This window comes from Chiloscyllium punctatum, chromosome 26 (assembly GCF_047496795.1).
Source record: "Chiloscyllium punctatum isolate Juve2018m chromosome 26, sChiPun1.3, whole genome shotgun sequence".
Classification (NCBI taxonomy): domain Eukaryota; kingdom Metazoa; phylum Chordata; class Chondrichthyes; order Orectolobiformes; family Hemiscylliidae; genus Chiloscyllium; species Chiloscyllium punctatum.
In genome coordinates, this window is record NC_092764.1 from 3171968 (window position 1) to 3190211 (window position 18244).

The 18244-nt window shown below is 43.1% G+C and overlaps 1 protein-coding gene across 5 annotated transcripts in view; it reads left to right on the forward strand.

The window, feature by feature from the left end:
• Nucleotides 1–18244, forward strand: part of zc3h18 (zinc finger CCCH-type containing 18) — a 233796-nt gene that overhangs the window by 174747 nt on the left and 40805 nt on the right. For all 5 annotated transcript variants that reach the window (XM_072595765.1, XM_072595768.1, XM_072595769.1 and 2 more), the window contains 3 exons: nucleotides 1144–1293; nucleotides 2336–2476; nucleotides 14782–14942. In XM_072595765.1, coding sequence (XP_072451866.1) covers nucleotides 1144–1293; nucleotides 2336–2476; nucleotides 14782–14942 — 452 coding nt within the window. The remainder of the gene's footprint in view (nucleotides 1–1143; nucleotides 1294–2335; nucleotides 2477–14781; nucleotides 14943–18244) is intronic.

The following is an 18244-nucleotide window of genomic DNA, read 5'->3' on the forward strand; positions in this document are numbered from 1 at the left end:
CCTGGAATGGAGAATAGGTCATACGAGGATAGGTTGAGAGTGCTAGGTCTTTTCTCATTGGAACGGCGAAGGATGAGGGGTGACTTGATAGAGGTTTATAAGATGATCGGGTGAATAGATAGAGTCGACAGAGAATTTTCCCCGTGTACAACAGTGTTACAAGGGGACATAAATTTAAGGTGAAGGGTAGAAGGTATAGGGGGGATATCAGGGGTAGGTTCTTTACCCAGAGTGTGGTGGGGGCATGGAATGCACTGCCTGTGGGAGTGGCAGAGATCAGAATCATTGGTGACCTTTAAGCGGCAATTGGATAGGTACATGGATTGGTGCTTAAGCTAGGACAAATGTTCGGTACAACATCGTGGGCCGAAGGGCCTGTTCTGTGCTGTATTGTTCTATGTTCTATGTTCTACACGTGGTCCCCAACTCCAAATCATCTACGTAAATTGTAAAAAAATTGCGTTCCCAACATTGATCCCTGAGGCACACCCACTAGTCACTGATTTCTAAACAGAAAAGCACTCATTTATCCCCACTCTTTGCTTCCTGTTAGTTAGCCAATCCATGCTAACACATTACCCGTACCATGATGCATCTTTTATCTTATACAGGACCCTTTTTTGTAGCACCTTGTTGAATGTCTTTTGGACTGCAGACTGGAACATTTTTCCGCTGAAGCCTCATAGGCTGAGGGGCGACCTGATAGAGGTTTATAAAATTATGAGGGGCACAGTTAAGGTGAATAGCCAAGGTCTTTTCCCCAGGTTCGGGAATTCAGAATGAGAGGGCGTAGGTTTAAGGTGAGAGGGGAAAAATTTAAAAGGGATTGATGCGCAAAGTTTTCATACAGAGGGTGGTGAGTGTATGGAGTGAGCTGCCAGAGGAAGTGGTAGAGGTGAATACAATTAAAACATTTTAAAAGACATTTGGACAGGTAAATAGATAGGAAAGGTTTAGAGGTATATGAGGCAAGTGCAGGAAAATGGGACTAGATTAATTCCGGATATCTGGTCAGCAAAGACAAATTGGATGAAAAGGTTTTTTTCTGTTCTATGCATCTCTATGACTCTATTGAAGCATTAATTGATGTTTCGAAACTCTCATCAAAATTCTATCATTTTATGTTGCTTGTTCTCCAAACAGTGAAAAAGCAATGAAGAAACTTCCATCTCCACAGCCAACAGGACACACCACAGGGGCAAAGGTTCCAAAGACCACCACAGAGGGCACAAAACCTGCTGATAACAGAGATGGAAGAAAGAAAGAACGGCAGCCCCGGACACCACCTCGGAGGTTTGGCAGACATTTGGATGGATTACTGCTTTCAGATAAGATCACTTATAACTTAATGTTGTTAAAATCAAAGCAAGTCTCTCAAATGAGGCTCTGCAATAAAATACCCTCTAAAACTGTCTCAATTTTGTTTGGTGCTGTCTCAGAACCAGCTACCAACCAATCTGTTGTTGGAGACTATCAATTAGCATCCTCTGATCAAGTTTCATTGAACTCCTCCATTAGTGCCAATCAAGTTGCTGGTATAATTCCAGGTTTTTTTTAAATTATTCCCAAAGAAGAGTCATACAGCATGGAAGCAGGCACTTGGGTGCAACTCATCCATGCTTACCAAGTTTCCTAAACAGCACTCGTCCCATTTGCCTGCATTGGGCCCGTATCCCTCCCGACATTTCCGACACATGTTCTTGTCCAAATATCTTTTAAATATTGCATCCACCTGTACCATTTCCTCTGGCAGCTCATTACATATATGCACCATCCTCTGTGTGGAAAAAGGTTACCCCTCAATTTCTATCATTTAGAAACTGCACTGGTCCCAGCACAGAACCTTCAACCCTAACGCATTCCATTCATTATCTCCATGACCTACAGTGACAACTCTATTCTTCACATATTTCTGCTCACTTCCTGGCAGAAGTGAGATGAGACAATACTCTGGCAGGAAGAATAAAAAAAAAGCATATTATCTAAATGAAAAGAGATCACTGAGCTTTGAGATGCAGAAGAATCTGCGTGTCCCAGTGAATGAATCACAAAATGTTAGCATGCACGTACAGTATGTAATTAGCAAAGTTAATAGAAAGTTATCATTTATTGCCAGGGGAATTGAATACAAAAATAGGGAGGTTATGCTTCAGGTATATGCAGCACTAACGAGACCAGTTCTTTTATCCAGGGGATAAAAGCTCCAGCCTATTCAGCCTCTCCCTATAACTCAAGCTCTCCAGTCCCAACTGCATTCTTGCAAATCTTTTCTTGTTAATGTTTCATCTTTTCCTTTGTATGTTGAATAAAATCTGCATACTCAATATCTGTGCAGGCGGACAGCAAGTGGCAGTGGAAGCGACAGTGGCAGCAGTTACAGTGGATCAAGCTCTCGCTCGCGATCACATTCTCGTTCAGCGTCTCGATCAACATCAGCATCTGGTTCTCAATCTGCATCCGGGTCCCACAGGTCAAGGTGAGATAGGGTTTCTATTCTTTTAAATGCATGTCAAATTGTATAAAAGCAGTAATGTTAGACAATGGTCCTGCCACAATCCTTGCTGTTGTTGCATATTCCTGAAGGGTGAGTCAGCAGGTGAGTGAGTCTGGGAAGCTAGGGAGGAGGTAGCGGAGCCATTGGTCTTGATTTTTATATCGTCGTTGTCTATGGGAATAGTGCCAGAAGACTGGAGGATAGTGAATATGGTCCCCTTGTTCAAGAAGGGGAGCAGGGATAGCCCGAGTAACTCCTATTCATATACCCATCCAGGTGCCTTTTAAATTTTGTAATTGTACCAGCCTCCACCACTTCCTTTGACAGTTCATTCAATGCATGCACCACCCTCTGAGTGAAAAAGTTCCCCCTCAGGTCCTTTTTAAATCTTTCCCCTCTCACCTTAAACCTATGCCCTCTGGATCCTACTCTGTGAAAAAGATCTTGAATATTTACTATATCCATGCCTGTCATGATTTTCTAAGCCTTTACACAGTCACCCCTCAGCATCTGATGCTGTTGAGGATGAAAGCTCCAGCCTATTCAGCCTCTCCCTATAACTCAAGCTCTCCAGTGGTCTCACTTCTGTTGTGGGCAAAGTCTTAGAGAGAATTGTAAGGGATAGGATTTATGAACATCTGGATAGGAATAATGTGATCAAGGATAGTCAGCATGGTTTTGTGAAGGGCAGGTCATGCCTCACAAACCTTATTGAATTCTTTGAGAAGGTGACCAAGGAAGTGGACGAGGGTAAAGCAGTAGATGTGGTGTATATGGATTTTAGCAAGGCATTCGATAAGGTACCCCATGGCAGGCTAATGCAAAAACTACGGAGGTATGGCATTGAGGGTGCATTAGAGGTTTGAACTAGGAATTGGCTGGCTGGAAGGAGACAGAGGGTAGTAGTTGATGGTATAGGTTCATCTTGGAGTGCAGTTACTAGCGGTGTTCCACAAGGATCTGTTTTGGGACCATTGCTGTTTGTCATTTTTATAAATGACCTGGAGGAGGGGCTTGAAGGCTGGGTGAGCAAGTTTGCAGATGACACGAAAGTCGGTGGAGTGGTGGACAGGGAAGAAGGATGTGGCAGGTTACAGCGGGATATAGATAAGTTGCAGAGCTGGGCAGAAAGGTGGCAAATGGAATTCAATGTAGCTAAGTGTGAAGTTTTTCACTTTGGTAGGAGTAACAAGAAGATGGATTACTGGGCTAATGGTAGACTACTTGGTAGTGTGGATGAGCAGAGGGATCTTGGTGTCCATGTACACAGATCTTTGAAAGTTGCCACCCAGGTAAATAGTGCGGTGAAGAAGGCATATGGTGTACTGGGCTTTATTGGTAGAGGAATTGAGTTCCGGAGTCCTGAGGTCATGTTGCAGTTGTATAAGACTCTGGTGCGGCCTCATCTGGAGTATTGTGTGCAGTTTTGGTCGCCATACTATAGGAAGGATGTGGAGGCATTGGAACGAGTGCAGAGGAGGTTTACCAGGATGTTGCCTGGCATGGTAGGAAGATCGTATGAGGAAAGGCTGAGGCACTTGGGACTTTTCTCATTCGAGAAAAGAAGGTTTAGGGGAGATTTGATAGAGGTGTACAAGATGATTAGGGGTTTAGATAGGTTTGACAGTGAGAACCTTTTTCCACATATGGAGTCAGCTGTTACTAGGGGACACAGCTTTAAATTAAGGGGTGGTAGGTATAGGACAGATGTTAGGGGTAGATTTTTTACTCAGCGGGTTGTGAGTTCATGGAATGCCCTGCCAGTAGCAGTGGTGGACTCTCCCTCTTTATGGTCATTTAAGCGGGCATTGGACGAGCATATGGAGGTTATTGGGCTAGTGTAGGTTAGGTAGGCTTCGGTCGGCGCAACATTGAGGGCCGAAGGGCCTGTACTGCGCTGTATTTTTTTTTCCTATGTTCTATAATAGTTTACAGCCCTAAGATTGGCCTTTACTGGTGGATTTGAGAAAAGAGAAGCAACCCAAATCCCTGTCACAGATCATTGTCCGGGATATGGTTTTGTTCTCTTGTGACACTCCACTTATTAAACGTTACTAATATTGTATGAATTGAGAGTACAGGAGGGTAGCCACTATCATGGAGGCATAGCTCAGTTGGGAAAAGGATGGGAGAAATGACGGTAAAGTTTCTGTTTAATACTACAAACAGAATTGGACAGATTATTGCTGGACAGAGTGACACAGTGCAATTTTATATGAATATACAAATGGACAGAATTATCAATATTATTCCTTTTCTGTCTTGCAGTGGACAGGTGATTTGCCTCTGCTAGTGCAATTCAAAGTGAAAGTAGGATACAAATGCTGATAAAAGAGCAGAACCACAACTGAGACTCCCTTTGGACTTTTCTCTCCAAATATTTACCCCTTTTTATCATCGAATAGAATCCCTACAGTGTGGAAACCGGTCATTCCACCAAACAAGTTCGCAACAATTCTCCAAAGAGCATCCTACCTAGACCCATCTCCATACCCTATTCCTGCATTTCCCATGGCTAACACATCTAACTTACACATCCCTGGACACTGTGGATAATTTAGTATGGCCAATCGACCTAACTTGCACATTTTTGGACTGTGGGAGGAAACCGAAGCGCCCGGAGGAAACCCATGCAGACACGGGGAGACACTACGCAAACTCCACACAGATGGTTACTCGAGGGTGGAATCGAACCCAGGTGCCTGGTGCTGTGAGGCAGCGGTGCTAATCATTGAGCCACCACACTGCCCTAATCTGTCCTCTCTCTCCGCCCCCCCCCCCCCTCCTTTTCCTTTTAAATAAGGGTGTTAAAATTGAGAAATTTCCAATCAGAGTCATGCAGCATGGAAGCAGACCCTTCTGTCCAACCATTCCATGCTGACCATAATCCCAAACTAAATTAGTCCCACCTGTCTGCACTTGGCCCATGTGTTCCCAAACATTTCTTATTCATGTACTTATCTAAATATCTTTTAAGCATTGTAACTATACCCTTGCTTTTGATTTGATTTATTGTAGTCGCAATTGCCTAAGTACAGTGAAAAGCATTGTTTTGCGAGCAGTAAAGGCAGATCACAGCAAACAAGGACACGTGTATCATAAAGTGCTGAGACAGGGCAAAGCAAAGGAGGTTACAAAGCAAGATCAATATTAGCAAGATCAGCATTATTTGAAGTTAGAGATGTCCATTCAGCAATCTAATAACGGCAGGGAAGAAGCTGTTCTTAAACCCATCAGTGCGTGTTCAAGATTCTCCTGCCTGTTGGAAGAGAGCATTACTGGGATGGGACGGGTTTTTGATGATGTTAGCAGACTTCCATGGCAACGGGAAGTATAAAGGGAGCCCATGGATGGGAGGTTGGCTTCCATGATGGTCTGGACTGTGCAGATCAGGCAACATCCAAGGGCTTGGAAAATCGATGTTTCTGGCAAAAGCTTGATAAAAGGCTTTTGCCCGAAACGTCGATTTTCCTGCTCCTCGGATGCTACCTGACCTGCTTTGCTTTTCCAGCACCACTCTAATCTTGAGTCTAATCTCCAGCATCTGCAGTATCCACTTTCGCCTCTGGATTGGACACACAATTTTCTGGAAGTTCATTCCAAACACGAACCACTCTGGTTTTTAAAAAATGAAAAAAAAATACCCCTCATGCCTTTTTTTTTAATCTTTCTCCTCTCACCTTAAAGATATGCTCCCTAGTCTTGATATCCCCCACCCTAAGGAGAAACAACACCTGCCATCCATCTTGTCTTTACCCCTCATGATTTTATAAACCTCTATCAGACCATCTGTCAACCTTGTGGACTCCAGTGAAAAGAGGACCAACCTGTCCAGTTCTCCTTATAACTCAAACCCTCCATTGTCGGCAACATCCTGGTAAATCTCTTCTGAATCCTCTCCAGCTTAATCATTTCCTTCCAATAACAGGGAGACCAAACTGGACACTATTCCAGAAGAGGCCTCCCCAACATCCTGTTCAATCCTCTGAGACTTTTGCAGGGTCAAAGAATTGATGAAAGATTACTACCAATGCATCCATTATCTCTTTATCTTATTTCTTTAATATCCTTGGATGCAATCCTTCAGGTTCAGGAGAATTACTGGCCTTTAGTTCTACTTGTTTTCCTAATACTTTTCTCCAGTAATGGAAACTGTACTTGTTCCCCTCCCATTTTGCCCCTTGATTTCTTAGCATTTTTGGAATGCTATTTTGTTGTCTTGTCACCCCATTCCTCCCTCAGTTGAAGCAAAACACTCAGAGACACAGTATAGTTTTACCTCCTTCATCTTTATTCTGGACCTTGGAGGGAGAGAGAACAATTGTCCATGTGCACAGAGAAATGAGTTCACTGTCTTCTTTGGAATAGCAGTTTCTCAATGAACTGTATACTCATTTTACAGGGAGGAGCATCCAGGTACGGCAGCATAGTATCAATAGCAGAGACCAAGCCCTTCACTGTTATACAATGAATGTTTTTAACCTTGCTAACTGGATTCATACAATTTATACTTTTCAGCTTATTAACTGACGTTACATACTGAATACTACCTCATCTTGTTAAATGGGTCTACATAATGAACATTTTTCGATCGTGTTAACCCATTACCCTTGCCTCCAGCACCCCATTGTTAATAGAACATAGAAAATATAGAAAAGTACAGCACAGAACAGGCCCTTAGGCCACGATGTTGTGCTGAGATTTATTCTAATGTAAAATATAGTAATTTTACCTACGCACCCCTCAACTCACTGCTATACATGTGCATGTCCAGCAGTCACTTAATTGTCCCCAGTGACTTTGCTTCCACCACCTCAGATAGCAACGCATTCCATGCATTCATAACTCTCTGCGTAAAGACGTCTCCTTTATACCTTCCTCCTAATATCTTCAAACTATGACTTCTCGTACCAGTCAATCCTGCCCTGGGGAAAAGTCTCTGGCTATTGACTCTATCTATTCCTCTCATTATTTTGTACACCTCGATCAGGTCTCCTCTCTTCCTCCTTCTCTCCGGACAGAAAAGTCTGAGCTTATTCAACCTTTCTTTATAAGGCAAGCCCTCCAGTCCAGGCAGCATCCTGGTAAACCTTCTTTGCACCCTCTCCAAAGCCTCTGTATCTTTCCTACAGCAGGGCGACCAGAACTGGACACAATATTCCAAGTGTGATCTCACCAGGGACTTGGAGAGCTGCAGCAAAACCTTGCGGCTCTTAAACTCGATACCCCGGTTAAAGAAAGCCAAAACACCATATGCTTTCTCAACAGCCCTATCTACTTGGGTGGCACCCTTGAGGGATCTATATACTTGCACTCCCAGATCCCTCTGTTCCTCCACACTGCCAAGAAATCCTGTCTTTAATCCTATATTCAGCATTCGAGTTCAATCTTCCAAAATGTATCACTTCACATTTATCCAGGTTGAACTCCATCTGTCATTTCTCAGCCCAGCTCTGCATCCTTTCTATGTCGCACTGCGGCTTGCAGTAGCCCTCTATCCTATCGACGACACCTGAGGGGCAACTTTTTCACGCAGAGGGTGGTATGTTTATGGAATGAGCTGCCAGACGAAGTGGTGGAGGCTGGTACAATTACAATATTTAAAAGGCATCTGGATTGGTATGTGAATAGGAAGAGTTTAGAGGGATGTGGGTCAAGTGCTGGCAATGGGACTAGATTAGGTTAGGATGTCTGGTCAGCATGGATCAGATGGTTTGTTTCCATTCTGTACGTCTCTATGACTCTTTTGTGTATGAGGGCACCCAAATCTCATTGTGCATTTCCCCCCTCAATTCTGAGCCATTCAGATAATAATCCACTTGCAGTTCTTGCCAGCAAAATGGAAATGCTCATACTTGTTCACATTATATCACATCTGCCAGGTATTTGCTCACTCACTCTCAGCTTGTCCAAATCACACGGAAGCATCTCTGCATCTTCCACCCAGCTCGCCCTCCCACTTCAGCTTTTTGTCAAGTGCAAATTTGGAAATAAAACATTTAGTTCCCTCATCTAAGTTAATAATATATATACTGTGAATAGCTGGGTTTTTTTCAAAGACCCCTGCATAACCCACTAGTCACTGCCAGTCAAAAAAAGACCTATTTAATCCCACTTTTTGTTTCCTGTCTAATAATCCGTTTTCTATCCATCTCAATACACTATCCCAACAATCCCATGTACTTGAATTTTAGACACTACTTTCTTATGTGGGACTTCTTCAAAAGCCTAATGAAATAGTAAACTGTTTCTCTAGTCTTCCTGGCAGAGTGGGAAGTTCACATTTTCCTATGTTATACTTCATCTGCCAAACTTTTGCCCATTCACTTACCGTCTCTCTATCCCTTCACAGATCCTCCAACTTCTTTTGACAACTTCCTTTCATTCCTATCTTGTTATCATCAGCAAATTTAGCTACTGTGCACTCGGTCCCCTCATCCAAATCAATGGTATAGACTAAGTTGTTGAGAACCCAGCACTGATCCCTGTAGCACTCCTACAATTACAGCTTGCCAGCCTCAGAAAAAGACCGATTTATGCCAACTTTCTGCTTACTGTTAGCGAACCAATTTATACGACACCATGGTACTACACAATGTGCTCTTTTGCCGCAGCATTTAATGTGACATCTTATTCTGGACTTAAGTGCTATGTTACGAGCCAGACTTTATAAAAGAACTTAAAGTAAGGGAACACTTAAGAGGCAGCAATCATAATATGGTAGAGTTCAGTCTGCAGTTTGAAAGAGAGAAGGCAAAATTGGATGTAATGGTGTTACAGTTAAATAAAGGTAATTACAAGGGCATGAAAGAGAAACTGATGAAAATCGATTGGAAGCAGAGCCTAGCGGGAAAGACAGTAGAGCAACAATGGCAGGAGTTTCTGGGTGTAATTGAGGTTCATCCCAAAGACTAGAAAGATTACCAGGGCAGATTAGGCAACCATGGCTGACAAAGGAAATCAGGAAATGTATCAAAAAAAAAGAGAGAGCCTATAAAGTGACCAAGAGCACTGGGAAATCAGAAGATTGGGAAGGCAACAAAAACAAACAGAGTGTAACAAAGACAGAAAGAAGGAAGGAGAGGATCAAATATGAAGGTAGGCTAGCCAGTAATATTAGAAATGATAGTAAAAGTTTCTTACAATACATAAGAAACAAACGAGAGGCAAAAGTAGACATTGGGCTACAAGAAGGCTAGTCCTGGAAGGTAAGGAAATAGCTGATGAACTTAATAAATATTTTGTCAGTCTTCACAGTGGAAGACATGAGTAATATCCCAACAATTAAGGAGAGTCGGGGCATGGTTGAGTATGGAAGCCATTACAAAAGAGAAAGTGCTTGAAGAGCTAAAAGGTCTAAAAATTGATAATTCTCCTGGCCCCAATGGGCTGCATCCTAGAGTTCTAAGGGAGGTGGCTGAAGAAATCGTGGAGGCGTTGGTTGTGATCTTTCAAAACTCACTGGGGTCAGGGAAAGTCCCAGGTGGTTGGAAAACCGCTGTTGTAACCCCTTTGTTCACGAAAGAATCAAGGCAAAAGATGGAAAATTATAGGCCAATTAACCTGACCTTGGTTGTTAGTAAAGTTCTAGAATGCATCGTTAAGGATGAGATTTCTAAATTCTTGGAAGTGCAGGGTTGTATTAGAACAAGTCAGCATGGATTTAGTAAGGGGAGGTCATGCCTGACAAACTTGTGAGAATTCTTTGAAGAGGTAACAAGTAGATTAGACCAGGGAAACCCAGTGCATGTTATCTATCTCAACTTCCAAAAGGCCTTTGACAAGGTGCCTCATGGGAGGCTGCTGAGTAAGGTGAGGACCCATAATGTTCGAGGTGAGCTACTGGCATGGATTGAGGATTGGCTGTCTGACAGAAGACGCCAAGTTGGGATAAAAGGTTCATTGTTGTGGTTCTGTTCACCGAGCTGGGAATTTGTGTTGCAGACATTTTGTCCCCTGTCTAGGTGACATCCTCAGTGCTTGGGAGCCTCCTGTGAAGCGCTTCTGTGACCTTTCCTCCGGCGTTTATAGTCACTATAAATGCCGGAGGAAATATCACAGAAGTGCTTCACAGGAGGCTCCCAAGCACTGAGGATGTCACCTAGCCAGGGGACAAAACGTCTGCAACACAAATTCCCAGCTCGGTGAACAGAACCACAACAACAAGCACCCAAGCTACAAATCTTCTTCCTAACCATAAAAGATTCATTTTCGGAATGGCCACCGATGTCAAGTGCTGTCCGGCAGTGTTCAGTGTTGGGGCCGAGGCTGTTAACTTTATATATTAATGACCTGGATGAAGGGACTGAGGGCATTCTGGTGAAGTTTGCTGATGATACGAAGTTAGGTGGGCAGGAAGGTGGGGATGCTGCAGAAAGATTTAGATGGTTTTGAAGAGTGGTCCAGGAAATTGCTGATGAAATTCAACGTGAACAAATGTGAAGTCTTGCACTTCGGAAAAATAATACCGGCATGGACTATTTTCTAAACAGTGAGAAAATTCCTAAAGCCAAAGTACAAAGGGATCTGGGAGTGCTAGTACAGGATTCTCTAAAAGTTAACTTGCAGGTTGAGTCAGTGATTAAAAAGGGCTCATGCCCGAAATGTCGATTCTCCTGCTCCTTGGATGCTGCCTGAACTGCTGCACTTTTCCAGCAACACGTTTTCAGCTCTGATCTCCACCATCGGCAATCCTCACTTCCTCCTCAGTGATTAAGAAAGCGTTGTCATTTGTCTCAAGATGGTTGGAATATAAAAGCAGCGATGTGCTACTGAGCCTTTATAAAGCTCTGGTTAGGCCCCATTTGGAGTACTGCGTCCAGTTTTGGGCCCCACACCTCAGGAAGGACAGACTGGCACTGGACCGTGTCCAGCAGAGATTCACACGGATGATCCCTGGAATGGTAGGTCTAACGTACAAGGAACAGCTGAGGATCCTGGGATCGTATTCATTAGAGTTCAGAAGGTTGAGGGGAGATCTAATAGAAATTTACAAGGTAATGCATGGCTTAGAAAGGGTGGATGCCGGGAAGTTGTGTCCGTTAGACGGGGAGACTAGGACCCATGGGCACAGCGGTAGAATTAGCGAGGGTCAGTTTAGAACGGAAATGAGGAGACATTTCTTCAGCCAGAGAGTGGTGGGCCTGTAGAATTCATTGCCGCAGAGTGTGGAGGTCAGAACGTTAAGTGTCTTCAAGGCAGAGATTGATAAATTCTTGATCTTGCAAGGAATTAAGGGATATGGGGAGAGTATGGGTAAGTGGAGTTGAATTGCCCATCAGCCATGATTAAATGGCAAAGTGGACTCAATGGGCCGAATGGCCTTCCTTCCACTTCTATACCTTATGCTCTTATTAAATACCTTTTGGAAATTCAAATATAACATATTAATTAGCATTTTCAATACACAAGTGAAACAAGAGGAATGTAACCATCACCCCTTGATATTGATTGGCATTAACATCCTTTATTCCCCCACTGTCAAGATCCCAGAGGTGACCATTGACCAACGTGGAATTAGCCACATAAATAATTTCAACAGATCTGACAGTGTTTGGACAAAGAAAAAGATTTAAGGTTTCAAGTTTGGTATGGCTGTTTGTTATTCGTACTGAGATCTCTGCTGTTTGTGCTAGATGAAAATGTAGATGGTGGGTTACTAAGTTTGCCGACAATACAAGGATTGGTGGAGTTGTAGATATTGTAGAAGATTGTCAAAGGATACAGCGGGATGTAGATCTGTTGCAGATATGGGTGGAGAAATAACAAATGGAGTTTAATCTGAGTAATTGTGAGGTGCTGTACTTTGGGAGATCAAATGTTAAGGAAAAGTATACAGTTAATGGCAGATCCTGAGTAGCATTGATATGAAGGAGTATCTTAGGATTCAACTCCATAGCTCCCTGGAAGTTGCCACAAAAGGAGATAGGGTGGTAAAGAAGGCGGGTGGCATGCTTGCCTTGGTTGGTCAGGATGCTTTAAAAGACTTTGGTTAGGCGTTCAGTTCTGGTCGCCACGTTATTGGAAGGATGTGGAGATTTTGGAGGGGGTGCAGAAGAGGTTTACCAGGATTCTGCCTTGATGAGAAGGTATGAGTTATAAGCAGAGGCAATAAAAACTCAGATTGTTTTCTCTGGAGTAGCAGAGGAGAGACTTGATTGTCCATAAAATTATGAGATGCACAAATAGGTCAGATGGTCAGAATCTTTTTCCCAGAGTTGAAGTGTCCAATATGAGGGGGCATGCATTTAAGCTGGAGGCAGATACAATAGGGCCATTTAAGGAACTTGAGATAAGCACATGAATATGGAAGGATATGGACCAAGGACTCTATTCCTATGGGTCACAAGTTCAAGGTAAGTGGGGAAAAGTTTAAGGGAGGTATGCATGGAAATTTCTTTATGCAGAGAGTGGGAGGGTGCTGGAACGTGTTGCTAGTAGAGGTGGGCACGATAGCATCATTAGAGATATATATATAAACAGATACACATGAATAGGCAGGGAGCAGAGGGATATAGATTTGTGGGCGGCACGGTGGCACAGTGGTTAGCACTGCTGCCTCACAGCGCCAGAGACCCGAGTTCAGTTCCCACCTCAGGCGACTCTCTGTGTGGAGTTTGCACATTCTCCCCGTGGCTGCGTGGGTTTCCTCCGGGTGCTTCGGTTTCCTCCCACAATCCAAAGATGTGCAGGTTAGGTGAATTGGCCATGCTAAATTGCCCGTAGTGTTAGGTGAATGTAGGGGAATGGGTCTGGGTGGGTTGCGCTTCGGCGGGTTAGTGTGGACTAGTTGGGCCGAAGGGCCTGTTTCCATACTAGGTAATGTAGTCTAATCTAATCTAAAAAAATAGGAGACAGGTTCAGATAGAGGATCTGGTTCGGTGCAGGCTTGGAGGGCCAAAGGGCCTGTTCCTGTGCTGCAATTTTCTTTGATCTTTGTCAGGACAGGCAGAAGGCATTTCATTTGCTGTCATGTTCGACACAACATCACAGACCAAAGGTCCCATTCCTGTGCTGTAAAGTTCTATGTTCTATGACTCTTAAATAAAAGTCAAATGGACTTCAAATGGTTCACATTTGCACCTTACCACCAGAGAAAAGGCAACTAGGGATGGACACTAAATGCTGTCCAGCGACTCCCACATCCTGTGAAATAATTTTTTAAAACTCTAATGTTTCTCCTTTATCCACTGTGCATGTAATATTGTCAACAGGATCTAATAGACTAGCTAAATACTGTTTGACTCTGTTCACACATTGTGATTTAGAGTCATAGCGTCAGTTAGCATGGAAACAGACCCTTTGATCCAACTTGTCCATGCCCACCAGGCTTCCCTATCTAAACTAGTCCCATTTACCTGCCTTTGGTCCATATCCCTCTTAAATTTTTCCTGTCCATGTATTCTTCCAAATGTTTTTTAATGTTGTAACTGTACTGCATCTCTCACTTCTGGCAGTTTAGTTGATATGTGTACCACCTTGTGTGTGAAAAGTTTATTCAATATATGTACCACCCTGTGAGTGAAAAGGTTCCCCTTCAAGGTTCCTTTAAAATCTTTCCCCTCTCACCTAAAATTTAGTTTTGAATTCCCCTGCCCTAGGGAAAATACCTTTGCTATTCACCATATCTATTCCCCTTGTGATTTTATAAACCTCGATAAGGTCATTCCTCAACCTCCTGCTCCCCATCGATGAAAGTGCCAGCTGATCCAGCTTCTCCTTTTAACTCAAAAACCTCCAGATCTGGGCGCATCCTTGTAACTTTTTTCTGTATCCTTTCTAATTTAATAATATCCATCCTAAAACAACACTACCAAAACTTTGTGTCCTCACCGTTTTCCTGTACAGTTGTAATGTGACGTCCCAACTCCTTTATTTGATTCTCTGACCAATGAAGGTAAGTGTGCCAAATGCCGCCACCTTTCTTATTTTCCTAAGTACCCTGCTGAAAGTTCCTTAATAACAGATTCTAACACTTTCACCATAGCAAATGTTGGACTAAATAGCCTGTCGTTTCCTACTTTATGTTTCCCTCTTCATTTTGGGATTCTCAAAGCTGAGGACTTTTGAAAGAGTACATCAGAACATCTTCCAGTTTTTTTTTGTTTCATCATCTGACTCCCACCATTCACAGTATTTTACTTGTGTTCCAGTGTTGATTACATCTTTGATCAGGAACTTGCTAGAGGCACGGTTTTTAATGTATTCAATACTGGCACACTGTAAATCATTTACTTTCAGTGTCTGACCTTAAACAGAAATGTTTCAAAGCATTAATTTTGTTCCAGGTCCCTCAGTGTGAGCAGTGTATCATCCGTGTCAAGTGCATCATCAAGCAGCAGCTCTGTAAGAAGTGCCGATTCTGAGAATATGTATGCAGACTTAGCTAGTCCAGTCTCATCTGCCAGCTCTCGATCACAAGCTCCTGCACAGAAGCAGAAGGAAAAATGTGCGTATCTCCTCTTAAAATGCTTATTGAAGTAGATTTTCCATTTTCAGAGGTGCTATTTGAGTCATCTTAAATTGTGAACACAACTGTGTGAATGTGGACAGTTGGGTTCTTCAAAGCAATGGGATACCACAGCTCAACGCCTACATACAATAAGACCTGACATCAACCCTTACCTGCATTAACTTGGCTCGGTCATCAGTGGTCATTCTGCAATTTGCCTCAGCACTCCGATAGTGGATAGTATATAATCAGCTGGGGTTTTAATTATAGCTCTGCTGGAAAGGGTGTGATTGCGCTTCCTATTGTCTCTGGGCAGGTTGATTAGATTGCAGGAAGTTAATGAAATGGATCATTTCCAGATAATGTGGTTTCTAGCTAACATAGATTCCAATATAATTTTAAAAATTCACCCATGGGATGTGAACATTGCTAGACAGATCAGCGTTTATTGCTAATTCCTGAATGCTTGGGAGAAAGAGTGGTGGTGATTTGCCACCTTGAACCGCTGCATCCTTTAAGATGTAGGAAGTTCCAGGATTTCAAACCAGTGACCAATAATATAGATCTATGTCAAACACAAAAACAGAAGCTGCTGGAAAAGCTCAGCAGATCTGGCAGCATCTGTGAAAAGAAATCATAGTTAACGTTTTGGGACCAGTGACCCTTCCTCAGAACTGATAGAAGCTAAGAAGATAGGCGGAAGTGGGTACTGCAGATGCTGGAGGTTAGAGTCAGGATTACAGTGGTGCTGGAAAATCACAGCAGGTCAAGCAGCATCCGAGGTTCAAGAAAATCAACATTTCGGGCAAAAGACCTTCATCAGGAAAATTAGGATGCTGCCTGACCTACTGTGCTTTTCCAGCACCACTCTAATCTGGAAGCTAAGAAGATGTCAGTTTATATGCATATAATAAGGTCGGGGGAGGGGTTAAGGAGTAAACAATAGGTGGGGATAGAGACTAAAGAGAGAGAAAGAAAGGTTGGACAGACAAAGGAGTGAATAACGATCTGGTTAGGAGAGTGTATAGCTGTTAATGGAGGCTGTTAGTGGCTATTAAAATTCTATTAACAGTTATCCATTCTCTTCGCCAGGTTCTTATCCACTCCTTGTACAACTGTTCTCCTTTCTTTAGGCTCTATCCCTGCCGACCACTTATTCCTTTCCCCCTTCCCCCACACCCCTATCTTATGCATATAAACCAACATTTTCCCAGCTATCGGTTATGAAGAAATGTTAACTCTGATTTCTCTGCACACATGCTGCCAGACGTGCTGAGCTTTTCCAGCAACTTCTGTTTTTGTGGTGCAGGCTCGAAGGGCCGAATGGCCTACTCCTACCAGAGTCTGTTGTCTCTGATTTACAGCATCTACAGTTGTTACAGTTTTTATTTAAATCCAAGGTTACAAAATTGTCTGAGTAATAGGAAACAGAGAGCGAAGGTCAGTGGATATTTTTCAGTCTGGAGGAGGGTTGTAATGATGTTCCCCAGGCATCAGTATTTAGAAAGAGGAGTCCTATGATCCTGGTTGGGTTCAAAGGTCAAAGGATGAAATTTGAGTTGGAATCTGTATTTGGATTCTTGTTTTGACTAATATCTGTCAATGATACAGATCGTAGCTTGTAGAAGACAATTTCAAAGTTTACAGATGATTGAAAATTTGGAAGTATTGTAAATTGTGAAGAGCCCAGTGTAGAACTTCAAAAAGACACAGTGAACAGTTGGTGCAGTGGACAGATGAGCTTCAACGGTGAGACTAAGATGACCTATTTAAGCAGGAGAGATAAACTAGTGTTTGAATTTCAAAAAGGCGTTCAGTAAGCTGTGGTACATAGGCTCTTATCTTATCACGTAGCCTTATGGTCTTGTGGTTGTATATTAACATGGATAGAGAATTAATTAATGAATAGACTGGAGCAAGCTAGGATAAGAGCATTTTCAGGTTGGCAACCTGTAACTATAAGTAACTGAGATGAGGGAAGTGAACATGCTGTTGCAAAGTTTACAGATACCACAACAAGTGGGAGGCAAGTCGTGAGGATGACATAATGTCAACAGTGAGATAGATCATTTTAGTGAATGTGCAAAACCTTGTCCTCCTTGTACAGGTCCCATCTGCCCCAGAATACATTCCAGTGATCTACATACCTGAAGCCCTCCCTTCTATACCAGCTCTTTAGCCTAGTATCTAACTACTATCTTCCTATTCCTCACCTCACCGGCCTATGGCACAGGATGTAATCCTGAGATTACAACCCGTGAGTTCTGCTTTTCAACATCCTACATAAGTCCCTAAATTCCCTTTGCAGGGCTGCATCTCTCTTTCTGCCTATGTCATTGGTACCAGTATGGACCACAACCTGTGGCTGCCTAACCTTCCTCTTCAGAATGTGACTGCTCAGAGACATCTTTGACCCTGACACTAGGGGAGACAACAGATCCTGGAATCTTGCTTGTGGCCATAGAAACACCTATCTGTGTCCCTGCCTATAGAGTCCCCTATCACAAATGCTCGCTTAGACTTTGACCCTCCCTACTGTACAACAGTACCAGACAAGGTGCCACTGATTTGGCTACTGCTGGTTTCCCTGAGTGGCCACCACCACTCCACACCAAAACAGTATTTTTTTCATTTGTGCACAGGATGAGGGCATCACTGACTGGGCCAGCATTTATTGCCCATCCATGATTACCCAGAGGGTGGTTAAGAGTCAACTACATGCTGTGGGTCTGGAGTCACATGTAGGCTAGACTAGGTAAGGATGGCAGTTTCCTTCCCTAAAGGTCATTAGTTATTCAGGTGGGTCTTTTGACAATCAACAATGGATTCATGGTCATCATTAGACTATTTAATTCCAGATAATTATTGAATTCAAATTCCATCATCTGCCGTGACAGAGTTCAAACATGGCTTCCCAGAACATTACCTGGATCTTGGGTTTAATAGTCCAGTGATAATACTGCTCAGCCATCACCCCCCAAACTGTTTTAGAGGGGAATAGCCACAGGAGATTCTTGCCCATGCTTACTAATCATCTTGGTGGTCACCCAACTCTTCTATATCTGTGTAGCCCTGACTGGTGGCATGACTAGCTCACTAAACATGTTAGCCATGGCATTCTCAGCCTCATGGGTCCTCCATGGTAAGTCCATCTGCAGCTCCAGGAATCGCAGCTGAACATAATTCCTGCATATGTGATCACTATGGACACTGGAAGTATCCCTGGTTTCCCTCATATTGCAGGAGGAGCATTCCAAGGGGCCGAGTTATCATGCCATTTCAAACTTTATCAACTGCAG